Source organism: Esox lucius, chromosome 20 (assembly GCF_011004845.1).
Source record: "Esox lucius isolate fEsoLuc1 chromosome 20, fEsoLuc1.pri, whole genome shotgun sequence".
Classification (NCBI taxonomy): Eukaryota; Metazoa; Chordata; class Actinopteri; order Esociformes; family Esocidae; genus Esox; species Esox lucius.
The window spans coordinates 18,788,164-18,807,558 of record NC_047588.1 but is presented as its reverse complement, the minus strand read 5'-3'; the positions used below and the strand labels follow the sequence as shown (position 1 = coordinate 18,807,558).

The 19,395-nt window shown below is 43.7% G+C and overlaps 1 protein-coding gene across 6 annotated transcripts in view; it reads left to right on the top strand.

Annotated features, from left to right (window-relative positions):
* The window catches only part of triob (trio Rho guanine nucleotide exchange factor b), a 141,452-nt gene that overhangs the window by 96,772 nt on the left and 25,285 nt on the right, over positions 1 to 19,395 (top strand). For all 6 annotated transcript variants that reach the window (XM_029115548.2, XM_029115547.2, XM_029115549.2 and 3 more), the window contains 12 exons: positions 1,641 to 1,756; positions 4,773 to 4,839; positions 5,176 to 5,285; positions 5,513 to 5,582; positions 5,681 to 5,770; positions 6,013 to 6,105; positions 9,513 to 9,624; positions 10,196 to 10,386; positions 10,575 to 10,676; positions 12,694 to 12,836; positions 12,932 to 13,031; positions 15,427 to 15,682. In XM_029115548.2, the coding sequence (XP_028971381.2) occupies positions 1,641 to 1,756; positions 4,773 to 4,839; positions 5,176 to 5,285; positions 5,513 to 5,582; positions 5,681 to 5,770; positions 6,013 to 6,105; positions 9,513 to 9,624; positions 10,196 to 10,386; positions 10,575 to 10,676; positions 12,694 to 12,836; positions 12,932 to 13,031; positions 15,427 to 15,682 (1,450 nt within the window). The remainder of the gene's footprint in view (positions 1 to 1,640; positions 1,757 to 4,772; positions 4,840 to 5,175; positions 5,286 to 5,512; positions 5,583 to 5,680; positions 5,771 to 6,012; positions 6,106 to 9,512; positions 9,625 to 10,195; positions 10,387 to 10,574; positions 10,677 to 12,693; positions 12,837 to 12,931; positions 13,032 to 15,426; positions 15,683 to 19,395) is intronic.

The following is a 19,395-nucleotide window of genomic DNA, read 5'->3' as shown; positions in this document are numbered from 1 at the left end:
TATTGCATGACATAAGTATTTGATACATTAGAAAAGCAGAACTTAATATTTGGTACAGAAACCTTTGTTTGCAATTACAGAGATCATACGTTTCCTCTGCAATTACAGAGATCAATATGGACTTTCAGCTGTCTCCAAAGATTTTCTATTGGGTTCAGGTCTGGACACTGGCTAGGCCACTCCAGGACCTTGAGATGCTTCTTACGGAGCCACTCCTTAGTTGCCCTGACTGTGTGTTTCGGGTCGTTGTCATGGTGGAAGACCCAGTCACGACTCATCTTCAATGCTCTTACTGAGGGAAGGAGGTTGTTGGCCAAGATCTCGTGATACATGGCCCCATCCATCCTCCCCTCAATACGGTGCAGTCGTCCTGTCCCCTTTGCAGAAAAGCATCCCCAAAGAATGTTTCCACCTCCATGCTTCACGGTTGGGATGGTGTTCTTGGGGTTGTACTTATCCTTCTTCTTCCTCCAAACACGGCAAGTGGAGTTTAGACCAAAAAGCAAAAATGTTGTCTCATCATACCACATGACCTTCTCCCATTCCTCCTCTGGATCATCCAGATGGTCATTGGCAAATTTCAGACGGGCCTGGACATGCGCTGGCTTGAGCAGGAGGACCTTGTGTGCGCTGCAGGATTTTAATCCATGACGGCGTAGTGTTACTAATGGTTTTCTTTGAGACTGTGGTCCCAGCTCTCTTCAGGTCATTGACCAGGTCCTGCCGTGTAGTTCTGGGCTGATCTCTCACCTCCCTCATGATCATTGATGCACCACGAGGTGAGAACTTGCATGGAGCCCCAGACCGAGGGAGATTGACCGTCATCTTGAACTTCTTCCATTTTCTAATAATTGCACCAACAGTTGTTGCCTTCTCACCAAGCTGCTTGCCTATAGTCCTGTAGCCCATCCCAGCCTTGTGCAGGCCTACAATTTTATCCCTGATGTCCTTACACAGCTCTCTGGTCTTGGCCATTGTGGAGAGGTTGGAGTCTGTTTGATTGAGTGTGTGGACAGGTGTCTTTTATACAGGTAACGAGTTCAAATAGGTGCAGTTAATACAGGTAATGAGTGGAGAACAGGAGGGCTTCTTAAAGAAAAACTAACAGGTCTGTGAGAGCCGGAATTCTTACTGGTTGTTAGGTGATCAAATTCTTATGTCATGCAATAAAATGCAAATTCATTATTTAAAAATCATACAGTGCGATTTTCTGGATTTTTGTTTTAGATTCTGTCCCTCACAGTTGAAGTGTACCTATGATAAAAATTACAGACCTCTACATGCTTTGTAAGTAGGAAAACCTGCAAAATCGGCAGTGTATCAAATACTTGTTCTACCCACTGTATCTCTGTGTCTGTCTGTGTATCTACGTGTGCCTGTCTGTAACTGCGTCTGTCTGTGCATATATACACAGACAGACACACGCGCACACACAGATACACAGACAGACATGCAGATACACAGACAGACAGCCGCAGATACAGCACACACAGATACACAGACAGACACACGCAGGTACAGCACACACAGACACACAGATACACAGACAGACTCAGTATGTGTATCTGTATGTGTTTGTGCTGTGCCCCCTGGTGGTGACATGTCATTTTCCTCTAATGAATGTCCTGCCTGGCCTATAGAGTAAAGGGCTGCAGCTGGACATCATCCCTGCCAGTGCCCCCGGGTCAGAGGTCAAGCTGAGGGATGCCGCTCACGAACTCAATGAGGAGAAGAGGAAGTCTGCCCGGCGAAAAGAGTATGTATCACGCACACTTTGCAGCAACAACATAGATAACATTGTTAATAATGAAGCTTTGGTAACTAATATTATTATACATTTATTTTTAAAAAATTCATAAAAAAAAAAAAGAAGGATGTAAAGAAGATGTACTATTTTCTTTTTTATGTTATAAAAATATTTTAACACCTTTTAATTAAAGAGTAAAACACCTGTTGTATTATAGTGCATACCTGTTGCTCCTTGTTTCTTTGATTACTTTTAATCTAAATAATTTATTGTAGTAAACTATTATAATTATTATCAGATTATTACTATTGTCAGTATATTGGTTATATATTGTCAGTATATTGTTGCAACCCTACACTCTTGTATAGTTAGGGACTGGTCGTAACATGACGTGGTATCCAGAGGATATAGCCCCCTGAAAATAAGAAAATCAAATATATTTTCACATCACCCTCCCCGAGTCTTCGAGGAAAAAAAACATAATCTAATCGCCGTTCAGCATGCAATCCTGAACCCATTACCTTTCTACATGCTGCCGGAAAAAGGACGAAAACAGCTCGTCGGCTTAGGCTACTGTCTTACCATCCACATGGACTGTTCTCTACATTCGGTAGCAACAACCTTTCAACACACGATTCATTCCACTCAATATTTCCCTCCAACCAAACATCTTTCAAGACAATCTACAGTGAACAGAGACTGCAAAGAAACTCCTAAATTCTTGTGAAAAGAACTTAGTTCACGAGGTACCGTCCTTCCGGAAAGCTGATCTCATCGTGTAAAATTCTAATCTCTCCCTTAGTTAACTGGTGTTACTGTTATTGTTTAAAACACTGTCACTATCAAGAATCTTAGACTGATTAATATTTATATATAAATGAGCCATCCTTTAATATATGTTCAAGCGTTTTTCAAAATCTTTTAGATGATCTTTCCCATCAGATATGCCAAGAATTCTGAAATATACATAGTATATGCCTCAATCTATAAACTATATTCAGTGGATATAAAAAGTCTACACACCCCTGTTAAAATGCCAGGTTCTTGGGATGTAAAAGAATGTGACAAAGATAAATCATGTCAAATCTTTTTCCACCTTTAATGTGATCTATAACGTGAACAATTCAATTGAAAAACAAACTGAAATCTTTGAGGGGGAAAAATAAAAAACTCACAATAACCTGGTTGCATAAGTGTGCACACCTTTAAACTAATACTTTGTTGTTGCACCTTTTGATTTTATTACAGCACTCATTCTTTTTGGGTAGGAGTCTACTAGCATGGCAGGTCTTGACGTGGCAATATTTGCCCTCTCTTCTTTGCAAAAGCGCTCCAAATCTGTCAGATTGCGAGGACATCTCCTGTGCACAGGCCTCTTCAGATCACCTCACAGATGTTCAATTAGATTCAGGTCTGGGCTCTGGCTGGGGCATTCCAAAATGTTAATTTTCTTCTGGTGAAGCCATGTTTTTGTGGATTTGGCTGTGTGCTTTGGTTCGTTGTCATGCTGAAAGGTGAACTTCCTCTTTATCTTCAGCTTTCTAATGGATGCCTGAAGGTTTTGTGCCAAATTTGCCTGGTATTTGGAACTGTTCATAATTCCCTCCACCCTGACTAAGGCCCCGGTTCCAGCTGAAGAAAAACAGCCCCAAAGCATGATGCTGCCACCACCATGCTTCACTGTGGGTATGGTGTTCTTTGGGTGATGTGCAGTGTTGTTTTTGCACCAAACATACCTTTTGGAATTATGGCCAAAAAGTTAAATCTTGGTTTCATCAGACCATAACGCATTTTCCCACGTGCTTTTTTGCAAACTTCAGCCGGGCTTGGATGTTTTTCATTGTAAGAGAGATGAAGAATACGGGAGATTGTAATCACATGTAGCACACAGCCAGTACTTGCCAGAAATTCCTGCAGTTTCTTTAATGTTGCAGTAGGCCTCTTGGAAGCCTCCCTGACCAGTTTTCTTCTCATGTTTTCTCATGTGATTTTGCAGGGATGTCCAGATCTTGATAATGTGTTTCTTGTGCCATATTTTCTCCACTTGATGATGACTGTCTTCACTGTGTTTCCTGGTATATCTAATGCTTTGGAAATTATTTTGTACCCGTCTCCTGACTGATATCTTTCAACAATGAGATCTCTCTGATGCTTTGGAGGCTCTCTGCGGACCATGGCTTTTGCTCTGAGATGCAACTAAGAAAATGTCAGGAAAATCCTACAAGAACAGCTGAACTTTATTTGTGATTAATCAAAGTCACTTTATATGATTTCATTGAATTGTTCACATTATAGGTCACATTAAAAGTGGAAAAAGTTCTGACATGATTTATCTTTGTTTCATTCTTTAAGACCACAAAAACCTGGCATTTTAACAGGGGTGTGTAGACTTTTTATATCAACTGTATACTAGTATTAAGACTGCAGTTATTAGCAGTAGGATTGCCTACCAGTTACAATTTCTTACAGATATTTTTTGTTAAGATATCTGATATGAATATCCAGATTAACATTCTATATTTTTAAAACACAATGTATGTAACTTCAAGGACTGAGCCACAGGAGGACTATTGAATTCATGAGCCTTTTGTGAAAGTCTGAACTACTATTCAGTGTCCCTTTCATTTAAAATGGCATTAAAATAATAACGCTGTCTTGCAAACTGCATATCAACTGAAGCGTTCCCAATCTGGTGTTCTAGGTCTGTCTTTCAGGGATTTTCCTCTCTGGTATATTCAAGAGAACAATTGATATATAGATATATAAAGACTGTGTCCAAATTACACTTGATTCCCTATATATTCCACTTATTTAAACAGACCCATAGTCAGTGCCCTGTACTGTTAACAGAATAGGATGCCACTGGGGATGTCTGTGTTAGTAATTCCAGAGCTTTTTGTTTACACTTAATGGACCCCCTGGTTGGGAGCCACTGCTGCGTCACGTGACATTGTCTCTACCAAACAAAAGAAGAATATGGGAGGTTGTGTGACCTTTCTCTGTTTCTTTCTATCTATTTTCATAGGTTCATAATGGCAGAGCTGATTCAGACAGAGAAGGCCTACGTTAGAGACCTGCGGGAGTGTACGGATGTGAGTTTTGAGAAACTGCAGCTTCATTTAACCTGTAACGCATTGTCTTCTTACTGACAGACCCGTCTCAATGGCCCTCAAGGGGATCACCTACTCAGTGATGAGTAAGAGGCTGGGAGGAAACATTTTTGAAAGGAAAATATATAATCCAATGACCTTGTTACAGTGTTTTTCACTGGACTACTTTGACAGACTTATGAATCTTGTTGGCTTTTTCAAACAGTATGTTCGATTTGATCCGGACAGTTTTAGTCTGTAATCTGAGTTTGTTTTTGGGTGGTACACTTGTCAGTATTTCAACCAGGTAAAGACAGCTTGTTCTGTCTGTTGTTTCAGACATACCTGTGGGAGATGACCAGCGGTGTGGAGGAGATACCACCGGGCATCGTTAACAAAGAGCACATCATCTTCGGGAACATGCAGGACCTCTACGAGTTCCACCAAAAGTCAGTTCTTTGTTCAGAGCTTCATTTTCTTCAAGATGCACTAGAAGTTGATAGACGCCCTATATGATTGTCCCCTGTCTATTGTAACTCAGCCCGTGTCGTTAACCACAATTCAGCAGCGAGTACGTCTTATTTCACCAGTTCAGGGAGTCCCTCCACCCCTTTGGTTGTTGTGATTCGTAGGATTTTTTTAGATTTTGTTGGAACCTCTCTCCATTTCCCTACAGCATCTTCCTGAAGGAGCTGGAGAAATATGAGCAGTTACCTGAGGACGTAGGTCATTGCTTTGTTACCTGGGTGAGTGTTGGCCGTCACCTGATAGCATCAGAGTTTGAGTGGTTGAAATGTTAATTAAATAATATCGTCTCTTCTAAATGTGTGTGTCTGTTTTGCAGGCGGATAAGTTCCAGATGTATGTGAACTACTGCAAGAACAAACCGGACTCTACCCAGCTCATTTTGGAGCATGCAGGGCCATATTTTGATGTCAGTAGATGAGTATCTTAGACATGCTTTTAATCTATTATACAGCAAATATACAGTCAAAACCGTTGATCAAATTCTGGGAGGTCTTATTTTTGATCTTTGATGAAACCCATCCACTAGAGATTTACCTCCAGCTCCAATGAAGGAGCCATATCTTCTCCTTCAGAATGTCTGTCATCTAGGAACAGCTCAACACTGGCTGCTATGCTCTCCATGACGCCTGGGTGTCTTTTGGTTTCCAGGAAATTCAACAGAGGCACCGGCTGGCAAACTCCATCTCCTCATACCTCATCAAGCCTGTGCAGAGAATAACCAAGTACCAGCTGCTCCTCAAGGTACAGGCCAAATACAATTAATCATTAGAATATACCGAAGCACTCAGCATACAACACAAGAAAAACTGGTGAACCCTCTGTTTAATCTTTCTTAATTAAAGACTGTGCCTTTACATAGCTAGTTATCCACAAAGTTACTGTTGGCTTATGAACTGCTTGGAACACAATACAATAGAAAAGCCTTTACAGTGAGGGACATTTTTTTATGGTAGGTTTATTTGAACAGTGACAGACAGAATAACAACAAAAAATCCAGAAGAACGCTTGTCAAAAATGTTATAAATTGATGTGCATTTTAATGAGTCAAATAAGTATTTGATCCCCTCTCAATCAGAAAGATTTCTGGCTCCCAGGTGTCTTTTATACAGGTAACGAGCTGAGATTAGGAGCACACTCTAAAGGGAGTGCTCCTTATCTCATCTTGTTACCTGTATAAAAGACACCTGTCCACAGAAGCAATCAATCAATCAGATTCCAATCTCTCCACCATGGCCACGACCAAAGAGCTGTCCAAGGATGTCAGGGACAAGATTGTAGACCTACACAAGGCTGGAATGGGCTACAAGAACATCGCCAAGCAGCTTGGTGAGAAGGTGACAACAATTGATGTGATTATTCATGTGGAAGAAACACAAAAGAACTGTCAATCACCTTTGGTCTGGGGCTCCATGCAAGATCTCACCTCGTGGAGTTGCAATGATCATGAGAACGGGGAGGAATCAGCCCGGAACTACACGAGAGGATCTTGTCAATGATCTCAAGGCAGCTGGGACCATAGTCACCAAGAAAAGCATTGGTGACACACTGCGCCATGAAGGACTGAAATCCTGTAGCGCCCACAAGGTCCCCCTGCTCAAGAAAGCACCTGTACAGGCCCATCTGAAGTAGAACTGGGTGAAAGTGTGGTCAGATGAGACCAAAATTGAGCTCTTTGGCATCAACTCAACTCGCAGTGTTTGGAGGAGGAATGCTGCCAAGAACACCATCCCCACCGTCAAACATGGAGGTGGAAATTTTATGCTAAGGGGGAAAGGACAACATCACCGTATCAAAGGGACGATAGACAGGGCCATGTACCGTCAAAGCTTGGGTGAGAACCTCCTTCCCTCAGCCAGGGCATGGATATTCTAGCATGACAATGACCCAAAACAAGGCAACAAAGGAGTGGCTCAAGAAGAAGCACATTAAGGTCCTGGAGTCGCCTAGCCAGTCTCCAGACCTTATCCCATAGAAAATCTGTGGAGGGAGATGAAGGTTTGAGTTGCCAAACGTCAGCCTCGAAACCTTAATGACTTGGAGAAGATCTGCAAAGAGGAGTGGGACAAAATCTCTACTGAGATGTGTGCAAAGCTGGTGGCCAACTACAAGACGTCTGACCTCTGTGATTGCCAACAAGGGTTTTGCCACCAAGTACTAAGTCACTTGGTGGCAAAATCCTTATTTCACTCATTCTTATTTCACTCATTAAAGTGGATATAAAAAGTCTACACACCCCTGTTAAAATGCCAGGTTTTTGTGATGTAAGTGTATGAGACAAAAATAAATAATTTCAGAACTTTTTCCACTGTAATGTAACCTATAATGTGAACAATTCCAATGAAAAACAAACTGAAATCTTTGAGGGGGAAAAATGAAAAATAAAAACCTTACAATAACCTGGTTGCATAAGTGTGCACACCCTCTTATAACTGGGGATGTGGCTGTGTTACCAATCACATTCAACATCATGTAAATAATTACACACCTGCCATCATTTAACCTTTTCACGCGTGAGTTTCAAATATTCCTAACCGACCCCCCAGCGTGAGTTTTTTTGCACGTGACTTCAGTACTCTCCAGCATTTGAACTCACGCCAGCATTTGAACAGTCACCTTGCTAGGTAAGGAACACTACATGCATTGCATTGCAAGCTTCTCTCGTTGACTCAAATTCTAAGAGCTGCAAAAGTTGGTTGATTTATAACTGTAACTAGCTAGAAAACGTCAGTTAACCACTAGCCAACGTCAGCTGCCCGCTAGCTAACAAATCGTGACCTGTTATTCAGTGCAGTGAAAATGAATAAACTATATAAAATGCATACAACGGGTAACGTAACTTCTAGAAAGTTTTTGCAATGGTTTTGATTGGTAGTAGTCGCTAATATAATTTGTTTTTGTGTACTAGTGTTGGCTGTCTGTTGGTATGTAAGTAACACTTCCTGTCCCGATTTGAATGCTTTCTACCTGGTTAATATCATAGTGTGGTCTTGAAACAATTACAATCAGGAAATAAAGTTATAAACACTGTTTGAGCTAAATGTGAGTAAATACTAGTGCGGTTTTACCAGCCATTGTTACGTTACTTGTAGCTAGGCATGCTAATGGTGCGTTCTAAACATGACGTTCTAATCACGCCAGTGTGATCGTACGCTTCAGGGACCACTCTAGCCTGATCACACTGGTGTGATCGTATGCGTCAAACGGTTAAAGTGACTCTGATTAATCACAAATAATGTTCAGCTGACATTTTCTTAGTTGCATCTCAGAACAAAAGCCATGGACCGCAGAGAGCTTCTAAAGCATCAGAGGGATCTCATTGTTGAACTATATCAGTCAGGAGAAGGTTACAAAATAATTTCCAAAGCATTAGATAAACCATGGAACACAGTGAAGACAGTCATCATCAAGTGGAGAAAATATGGCACAACAGAGACATTACTAAGAACTGGACATCAACAAAATTGAAGACGAGACAAAAACTGGTCAGGGAGGCTTCCAAGAGGCCTACAGTGACATTAAAGGAACTGCAGGAATTTCTGGCAAGTACTGGCCGTGTGCTACATGTGACAACAATCTCCCATATTCTTCATATGAATGGGCTATGGGGTAGGGTGGCAAGACAGAAGCCTTTTCTTACAAAGAAAAACATCAGAGCCCAGCTGAAGTTTGCAAAAACAAACATCAAGTCCCCCAAAAGCAGGTGGGAAAATGTGTTATGGTCTGATGAAACCAAGGTTGAACTTTTTGGCCTTAATTCCAAAAGGTTATGTTTGGTGTAAAAACAACACTGCACATCACCCAAAGAACACCAATTTTAGCACAAAACCTTCAGGCGTGATTTATCTTTGTCACATTCTTTTACATCCCAAGAACCTGGCATTTTAACAGGGGTTTGTAGACCTTTTATATCCACTGTAAAACATTTTTGACATGTTTTCCTGGATTTTTTTGTTGTTATTCTGTCTCTCACTGTTCAAATAAACCTACCATTAAAATTATAGACTGATCTTTTTTTTTTCAGTGGGCAAACGTACAAAATCAGCAGGGAATCAAAAAACAAAAATCCCTCACTGTATCTCTGGTTGGACCTTGAGGTTTGGGGAAAACAACTGATGTGTATTACCGTATTACTGTGTGTTTCTCCTCAGGAGCTGCTGACCTGCTGTGAGGAGGGGAAGGGGGAGATCAAGGACGGCCTGGAGGTGATGCTCAGTGTCCCCAAGAGAGCCAACGATGCCATGCATCTCAGCATGATGGACGGTAGGACCACTGAGGACCAGGCGTTGACTAACTGGACATTCCTATTTGCTTCTAGTGGGACAGCTTTAGGATACCTCATCTTTCCATTTTAATTAGTTGAAGTTGTTCACCATTTCCCTGTTGAAATTTTTCCCAAACTTCTATTTGTTTTCAAACTATCCACAGCTGTGAAACCTGACTGAAATAATCCAGGGCTTGATCGGTTAAGCAGTGGAATCTGGTGGGGTTGTTATATTGCACAACAAAATGTGGAGACAGTTTGGAGATTTTCTGGCCCTATTGAAATGCACAGCAGCTGTCACTGTAGCACCAAAAGCTTTAGTTTGTCTCTTTACAAACATGTGATTCAATGAATCATGGAACTGAAATGTAACGAACCTTGAATATTTATGTATGAATCTCCCTTCTTACGATGGTATTGTGCCAACTGACTATGTGTATTAGCCTACCTCTAAACAGAGTCCTATGGCCCTGGTTAATTTATTCCACTACATTGTAATAATTTATGGAGTTATTTTGCTCTACCATCCAGTTTTACCATGCCCTGTATTCTTCCTCCTCTTCATCCCAGGATTCGATGGAAATATTGACTCCCAAGGAGAGCTGATTCTGCAGGAGTCCTTCCAGGTGTGGGATCCCAAGACCCTGATTCGTAAAGGAAGAGAGCGCCACCTCTTCCTGTTTGAGATGTCCCTGGTCTTTAGCAAGGAGGTCAAAGACTCAAACGGTCGCAACAAGTACCTCTACAAGAGCAAGCTGTTTGTAAGCACCACCTTTCCAATGACTCATTCTCACAAAGGCTTGACATCTGTACGTTCAGCCCAGATCTCCCATTGCCCCTAGTAAACGGTGTTGGCGAAGGTCTGATTTGCCCATGCGTATCTCATGTCTGTGTAGTGTTTTAAAAACCTGTTGGTTCTCTGTGTTTGAGTGTTTTTTCTGATTTGAAGACTTCAGAACTGGGTGTCACAGAGCACGTGGAGGCGGACCCTTGTAAGTTTGCCCTCTGGATTGGAAGGACCCCCAGCTCAGACAACAAGATTGTGCTGAAGGTAACTGGAATATGGCTGGCCTTAACCTTTAGATTCAAGCACAGTGAATATGTTTATTTCCTTACACATCCATAGTGGTGCTGAGGTTTAAAGATTCTGGGTACATCAGCTAAGATTTGATGACCTACTGCTTTGCGCAAAACGTATTTATTTTAGTTTGTGTTGCTACAGTAGGTCTATGGGCTTGGGATCAGAGTTGCATGACAGTTCTTGCTCTTAGAGAAGTCTCTGTAGGTTGTTTCATTGTAAGTCACACCACTGACATGCACACACTAACTCAAGTCCAGGGCGGACAAAACCCCTTCTGTTTTTTGTATTCTTCCTGGTAGTGAATTGCATGCACCTCCTGTTCTTGAATCAGTCAATAATTAGGATAAGCTCAAAAAGTGTTTTGTTAGTCCTGGACCAAAGACAAGTGGCTGTTTTACACATAATGGAATGGAGGCAGACCATCGTAATATGTCCGTTTTATAACAGCAGCTTTTGATTATTGTTGCTTAGTTTCCATAAAGACACGGGTACTGTATGAGTCATAATCAGTGTCCACACATTTGCAGCATTACAACAGAACTGAAAGGCTTTTTAAAATGGCTCCAAAGTAATGACTAAAGTTAAGATACTACCGTTAGCAATTACTCCATTGCAAAATGCCCTTTAATGGATTGTAAGGCACAATGACAGCAAACAATTTGAAATAATCTAAAGGATTATTAGGAACACCTGTTCAATTTCTCATTAATGCAATTATCTAATCAACCAATCACATGGCAGTTGCTTCAATGCATTTGGGGGTGTGGTCCAGGTCAAGACAATCTCCTGAACTCCAAACTGAACGTCAGAATGGGAAAGAAAGGTGATTTAAGCAATTTTGAGCGTGGCATGGTTGTTGGTGCCAGACGGGCCGGTCTGAGTATATCACAATCTGCTCAATTACTGGGATTTTCACGCACAACCATTTCTAGGGTTTTCAAAGAATGGTGTGAAAAGGGAAAAAAATGCCTTGTTGATGCCAGTGGTCAGAGGAGAATGGGCCGACTGATTCAAGCTGATAGAAGAGCAACTTTGAAATACTTTGAAACCACTCGTTACAACTGAGGTATGCAGCAAAGCATTTGTGAAGCCATAACACGCACAACCTTGAGGCAGATGGGCTACAACAGCAGAAGACCCCGCCAGGTACCACTCATCTCCACTACAAATAAGAAAAAGAGGCTACAATTTGCACAAGCTCACCAAAATTGGACAGTTGAAGACTGGAAGAATGTTGCCTGGTCTGATGAGTTTCGATTTCTGTTGAGACATTCAGATGGTAGTGTCAGAATTTGGCGTAAACAGAAGGAGAACATGGATCCATCATGCCTTGTTACCACTGTGCAGGCTGGTGGTGGTGGTGTAATGGTGTGGGGGATGTTTTCTTGGCACACTTTAGGCCCCTTAGTGCCAATTGGGCATTGTTTAAATGCCACGGCATACCTGAGCATTGTTTCTGACCATGTCCATCCCTTTATGACCACCATGTACCCATCCTCTGATGGCTACTTCCAGCAGGATAATGCACCATGTCACAAAGCTCGAATCATTTCAAATTGGTTTCTTGAACATGACAATGAGTTCACTGTACTGAAATGGCCCCCACAGTCACCAGAACTCAACACAATTGTGCATCCCACAAATCTCCATCAACTGCAAAATGTTATCCTATCAATATGGGCCAACATTTCTAAAGAATGCTTTCAGCACCTTGTTGAATCAATGCCACGTAGAATTAAGGCAGTTCTGAAGGCGAAAGGGGGTCAAACACAGTATTAGTATGGTGTTCCTAATAATCCTTTAGGTGAGTGTATGTTAACCATAGGGACAATTGCTGTGACTCCGTAACAGTGAAGGAATCAGTGTTGGCTGTATTGAAAGTGTTCCCATGAACACATATTGACTGTGTTGTATCAGAGACTTGTGTGGACTGGCATCGTGCTATCCTCCAGTCCGTCTTGACCGCCTGTCCGTTTTGTCCCTTCAGGCGTCCAGCATAGAGAACAAGCAGGACTGGATCAAACACATCCGGGAGGTGATCCAGGAGCGCACCATCCACCTGAGAGGAGCCCTGAAGGAGCCCATCCACATCCCCAAAGCCACCACAGCCAAACACAAGGGACACCGCAGGTACGTAGCAGGAACTCCAGATCAACCCTGTCCTCTCCTACAGCCCGATGGAGCCATCGCCTTGATTCAAACGTGTTCTCCTTGTCCCTCTGTAGTCACGGAGAGGACCTGGACAGTCAGGGTGACGCCAGTAGTCAACCAGACACCATCTCCATTGCTTCCCGCACCTCTCAGAACACACTAGACAGTGACAAGGTGAGTCATACTCTGCCTATATTCTTTAATCCATGACGTGGAGTATCGGCGCTGTCTGATGTAAGATGGCGGTCTGCTGCTGAAATTGGCTCCGGGTTTAGGCTTCACCAATGATGGCTGTGGTCTCTGCTGAGGAGATCGTCACATTGGGACTGTGAGGGAGACTAGTTGCCTTGGCTTCCACATCATTTGATTGGTTACAGCTCATGTTACCTGTCAGCTGGTAACTGGTTAGTGCTACATATCAGCATCCAACACAGTAGCGTCTGGAAGCCATGGTGACTGTCAATTGAGCCGCAGTGCTGCGATGTTGCAGATTATTCCCAAGAAGTTACTAAGGCTAAGTACTGTGGCTACTTTGTTTAATGTGCCCGGTTGTGAGCCATTAATAGACATCAGAGCAGATTTTTTCAACAGCATGTGATAGAGTCCAGTGTAGCCTCTGGATCCAGCTTGCAGTGTTTCAGTCCTCTTAATGGTTTCTATCGAACCTGTTGAAAATCAAACTTCGGTTAGACTTTTCCTTTCTGTCTCAGCGATGAATATGACGAACGAGGCTCTTCAAGGAGGAATAGATAGACAGTGTGGTTTTATCAGGCAATAACAGCACAGAAGGATCTCACTCCTACTCACAGGCAGAGCTCCTGTATATTCTCACACGAAAACACTCTGCCTCTGTAGTGACCATGTTCCCTAGCCAAAGCTGCTCTATTCAGCTACACTAATAATTCAAGACATAGTCCCAAATGGTTGACCTCTGATCAGAGGTAACATACAAACTCGGACAGGGAACACCAGTCAGGGCTGTGGAGAGTTGAGGTGAGGAGGGAGCACCAGTCAGGGCTGTGGAGAGCTGAGGTGAGGAGGGAGCACCAGTCAGGGCCGTGGAGAGCTTTGGTGAGGAGGAGACATCAGTCAGGGCCTTGGATAGCTGGGGTGAAGAGGGAACACCAGTCAGGGCCGTGGAGAGCATAGGTGAGGAGGGAACACCAGTCAGGGCCGTGGAGAGCTGAGGTGAGGAGGGAACACCAGTCAGGGCCGTGTAGAGCAGAGGTGAGGAGGGAACACCAGTCAGGGCCGTGGAGAGTTGAGGTGAGGAGGAAACACCAGGCAGGGCTGTGGAGAGCAGAGGTGAGGAGGAAATGTTCTTCTCATGTACTCTAAGAGAACATGGCTCTTCCATTGTAGTGCATAGTCCCTCACAGCCTATCATTTTCTTTCTCTCGCTCGCTCTCTCCCTCCCTTTCTCTGTCTCCCTCCCTCCCTCTTTATCTTTCTCTCCCTCCTTCTCTCTGCCTCCCTCTCCGTTGCCTGGCCTCATGCTGTGAGATCTCTGAACAACAGTGACAGTTAGCGAAGCTGTGTGTCAGCGACGCGTCAATGAGTGTCAGCCTCCCACTAACTGTACCACTCTGTGAGTCTCCTATCTCCAGCCTCTCCTTAGAGGACACACGTCTGGTAAATACAGAGAAGGGCAAGAGTGCTTCGGCTCCGTTAGGCAGTGCGGAGATCCTCTCGAAGGGTCGACGGAGGGATTTGACAGTAGGTGGCTGTTGACGTGTTACCTCCGGTCAGGGTGGTTAAATGTGTTAACTTAACCCTGTCACGGAAGGATGGATTAGCTTAGACAGGCTGTATCGGAAGCGTCGGAGTATGAAGGACGGCTGGATCGATGACAGAAGCATGGAGAGTGATAAAAACTCGGGTCCAGTAGCTCAGCTCCTGAACTCGTTGGCTTTGCCACACTATCAGTGGGTATGTATGAGTCTCTGGCCGTTTCTCAGTAGCCGTGTCGGTCTGATGTCGTTGACTGGATTCTGTATTTGGTTTGATGTCACTCAGAAATGGGTTGTCACGATGTGGACCTTCTGAGAGGGGTTGTCATCCTGACCCTAGTTGATTGGCGTGTTTGAAATCTAACTGACTTGCCCGTGATTGACAATGTATATTTGAATAGCATAGATGGTAGTTTAATGTAGTTTGTTTCCTGCATGGACTGTTTGAGGATGTAAGAACATTTCCACAGTCACGTTGAGACGGCTGAGTGACTCACCAGAATGACATGTAGTACTGTAGCTGCGGCTTGTGTTTGGTTCAGAGCCTGTTTATTCTATTGGCTATGCTAATGAACTCTTTCCCAAGCCTTGTGACAGAGACATGGTCTGGGTGAACCTTATAAATGATATTCTCAGGAAGTCGTCAACATCCTTGGTGTTAGGAGAGTTCGTTTTCTGATTAGTGTGTTTGGAGAACCTTATAAACAAATTCACTCTCCCATGATGTTATTTTTCCTAAACATGTATACATTTAGGCTGCATCTTTATCACCTAAAACTGTGTTTGTGTGTCTTATGGGGCTGTAATGTATGTTCACCCCAAACCCTCATGTCTTCCAGCTGTCCGGTGGCTGTGAGCTGACCGTTGTCATCCATGACTTTGTGGCTGGTAATGGCAGTGTCTCGGAGCTGACCGTGCGGCGGGGTCAGACGGTGGAGGTGTTAGAGAGGCTCCATGACAAGCCAGACTGGTGCCTGGTCCGGACCACGGACCGTTCCCCTGCCCAGGAGGGCCTGGTGCCCTGTACCATGCTGTGTATTGCCCACTCACGCTCCAGTATGGAGATGGAAGGACTATTCAACCACCACCATAAAGGTAGGTTTTTATGTTGAGACACAGACATAGATGCATAAAACCACATACCGAGACCTAGAGGCGCACACTCACAGATGTGGGAAGACCGATGCTGGGAGACCGATGCTGGGAGACTGATGCTAGGAGACTGATGCTAGGAGACCGATGCTGGGAGACCGATGCTAGGAGACCTATGCTAGGAGACCTATGCTTGGAGACCGATGCTAGGAGACCAAAGCGGGGAGACCAATGCTGGGAGACCGATGCGGGGAGACCGATGCTGGGAGACCGATGCTGGGAGACCGATGTTGGGAGACCGATGCTGGGAGACCAATGCGGGGAGACCAATGCGGGGAGACCGATGCGGGGAGACCGATGCTGGGAGACCGATGCGGGGAGACCGATGCGGGGAGACCGATGCTGGGAGACCGATGCGGGGAGACCGATGCGGGGAGACCGATGCAGGGAGACCGATGCGGGGAGACCGATGCTGGGAGACCGATGCTGGGAGAACGATGCTGGGAGACCAATGCGGGGTGACCGATGCTGGGAGACCGATGATAGGAGACCGATGCGGGGAGACCAATGCTAGGAGACCGATGCTAGGAGACCGATGCTAGGAAACCGATGCAGGGAGACCAATGCTAGGAGACCGATGCTAGGAGAACGATGCTGGGAGACCGATGCTTTGAGAACGATTTGTGGAGATCGATGCTTGGAGACCGATGCTAGGAGACCAATGCGGGGAGACCAATGCTAGCAGACCGATGCTACGAGACCGATGCTGGGAGACCGATGCTTGTAGACCGATGCGTGGAGAACGATTTGTGGAGATCGATGCTTGGAGACCGATGCTAGGAGACCAATGCGTGTAGACCGATGCTAGGAGACCGATGCTTGAAAACCGATAGGCAGAGACACAATCAGCCTGGCTCAATACCGTATTACAAAAATGATATGCATCATATGACTCAGATATGCGAAACAGAATTATGTCCCCCTTCAACAATTCTAGGAAATGAAGTTGAAATTAATTCTGAAAACAATAGGTAAAACTAATGTCCTATCCACAACTGTGAGTGGACAATGTTTATAATGAGTAATACCTGGAGAAAGTCAGATCTCTCTGAAAAGAAAATAGTTGGCCCTCTACTAAATTGACTGGCCGATTTCAAAATCCTTTCTGTCTTTTTGGTTATATTTTGTAGCTTGTTCAATATACTTATTTGGAAGTTATCGAATTGTTTCTTTAGCCTATCAAAATATTTGTGTCATTTTGCAAGAGCCATTGGTTTTTCAACTGATTTCCCAAAACTGCATTTGAGTTATTGCAAAAACATGTTGTCACAAGGTTTCCCCTGAAACGGATACCAGATAAACCCTTGTTTACTTAGTGTACTATAGAGAGGTGTTGGTGAATCACATGCTGTTGTGGAAAACAGGTTGTATTAACACCTACATTATAGGTTCTCAAACCTTTTATTAAGGGTTTTTGTGTACATACAGGTTTCAACATGAGAGCACCTTTTAAACATAGCCTCCCATTTCAGGTCACCAAACATTTTGGGACTTGTTAATATAATGTCAACGTTAAGCGTCCCTGATCTGACTCCATTCCGGAGGTGAGATCAAATGAAAGTGGCTGGTCTTGAAAGCTACTGTTGTCTCATTTGTTTTGACTGACTCACTCAAGTTTTGTCAGAAAGTCTGCACTTTTATCGGTAGTTTCCATGGCAATCGGTTCCAAACTTTGGAGTGAGGAATCCTGCATTCTTATTGGCTCAAAACAGGTTCTGTGTGAGTGACACACACTTGGACGATCCTATTGGAGGTCTCACCTTTGCTCCCTTTTTACTCATGCCATTTCTAAGCCCATTTCCACTAGTTGCTACATTACCTCTTAGGTGGTCCATTCTGAAGCATCTTAGTTTTGTGATCCCAGTGTGGTGACCAGTGAATTGTATTGCAGAGAGGTCAGGTGGAGCAAAGTAGAAATGCTCCCCTTTTAAAGCTGCTCCTTTGTGGGTGAACCTGTCTTTGGTGCTTACCTGGTCTTTGTGGGGTTTCGTCTATGTGACAGAGTGAAGTCTGTAAATTCTCCTGTTGCCCACTGGGATGGTCACAGTAGGACAGTGAGTGGGACACAGATGAGTCATTTCAAAGGTGATGGATTAATGTCTGTCAGCGACACAGTTTGCTGGATGCAGTTTTGTGTCATTTCCTAATTGATATGTAGACTCAGTAAGCCTACATTTTAGGATCTGGGTCTAAGAAATGCCATTAAGTATCCCCAGCCATGTAGGTGTACGGGGAAGGGGGGGGGGGTCCAGGACCATCAATACCTTTAGTGTATAAATTGTGTGTGTGTGTGTGTGTGTGTGTGTGTGTGTGCGGGAGCCTGCACATTCATTCTCACAGGAAACGGGCTCAGTGGTTAATGCCCAGAAATCCTAATGGGAAAACACCCAGTTGAACAGGGGGATCTTTGTGTGGGCTGCTTGTTTTCCTTCTCCAGCACTGTATACACAGCAGGGTAGATGGGGATCTGGAGGTGTTTGGGGCAACTTAGCAGCTAGTCAGTCACACTAGAAAGTTCTACTTATGCTTTGTTTTTATCAGAAAAGAAATACCAGTTTAATTTTTAGCAATAAAACTTCAAGTGTGTTTTGCAGTTGTTCTGAAATTAAAGCTGCTACTAATGATACAGAATTTCTGCAGTACATAATGTTTGTACTGTGCCTACACTATTTTAAGGTCAGGTGATTCTACTAGGGCTATTACGGTAAAGTGTGCCTTTGGATCTGAGGAGGCTTGTCCTCACAGAACATCCCACTCTTTGGGAGAGCAGAAAGAGCAGATGGTATCCGACTAAAATCGCAGATTGATCTCATATGAGCTCCGGGAAAAATCTGCTGCAGACACCTTAGCTTCCCTAAGAGAATCGGGTTGAAATGAGAACTTAAATTACCCGGTCAGGTTGCCATGGCAAATGGCACACTGTCTATTTTCGCTGTAAGTCCTCTGTACAATATGAGTTCACAAGTGGGACCCTTGGAAAACTGCAGATTCTGGCTCCTGGATTTGGGTATGAAACATTTTTGTAAAGAATCTTTCTACAACCATTCTGTAAACTGTTCCAGCTCATTAACATTGTAAAACAAGCTGCACATATATACTTTGTTGTTAACATAGTGTTACGATTGTGGTCACTGCTTTAATCTAATCAATCACTACATTATTTTGCTGTTCACCTTTAGGGCATCACACAGTATTTTGTAACGTTTTTCTTTTGATTTGTCCTCCGGTAGAGTTTGTATTTATATCAGTAATAACTGAATTTTTAATCTGTATTGTTTCTGAGAGCCTGGCGGGTGAACCACTATAGCTATTCTAATGACTCAATGGGTGTTATGGAGTATAATGTGTGCATTCAAATGGTTGAAATATTGAATCGAAGCGGTGAAGCTTTATGCCTCCCATGTGGCGCAGGGATCTAAGACAGTGTATCGGAGCATCAAGCTGACCTCATCGGTCAACTAGCACTTTAGTTTGACTGGCTGGAAAAGCCCCATGGGTGATGCAGAATGGCCACCACTGGCTGGCTGATGTTGCAACCTGTTGTGGTAACAGTCCAAACGGTTGTAGTATGTGACCATGCTTGACGGCACCTGCTGTTCAAAATGACCGTAATTCTTTCCTCCGTAGCTGATGTGAGCAAATGTTTTAAACGTGTT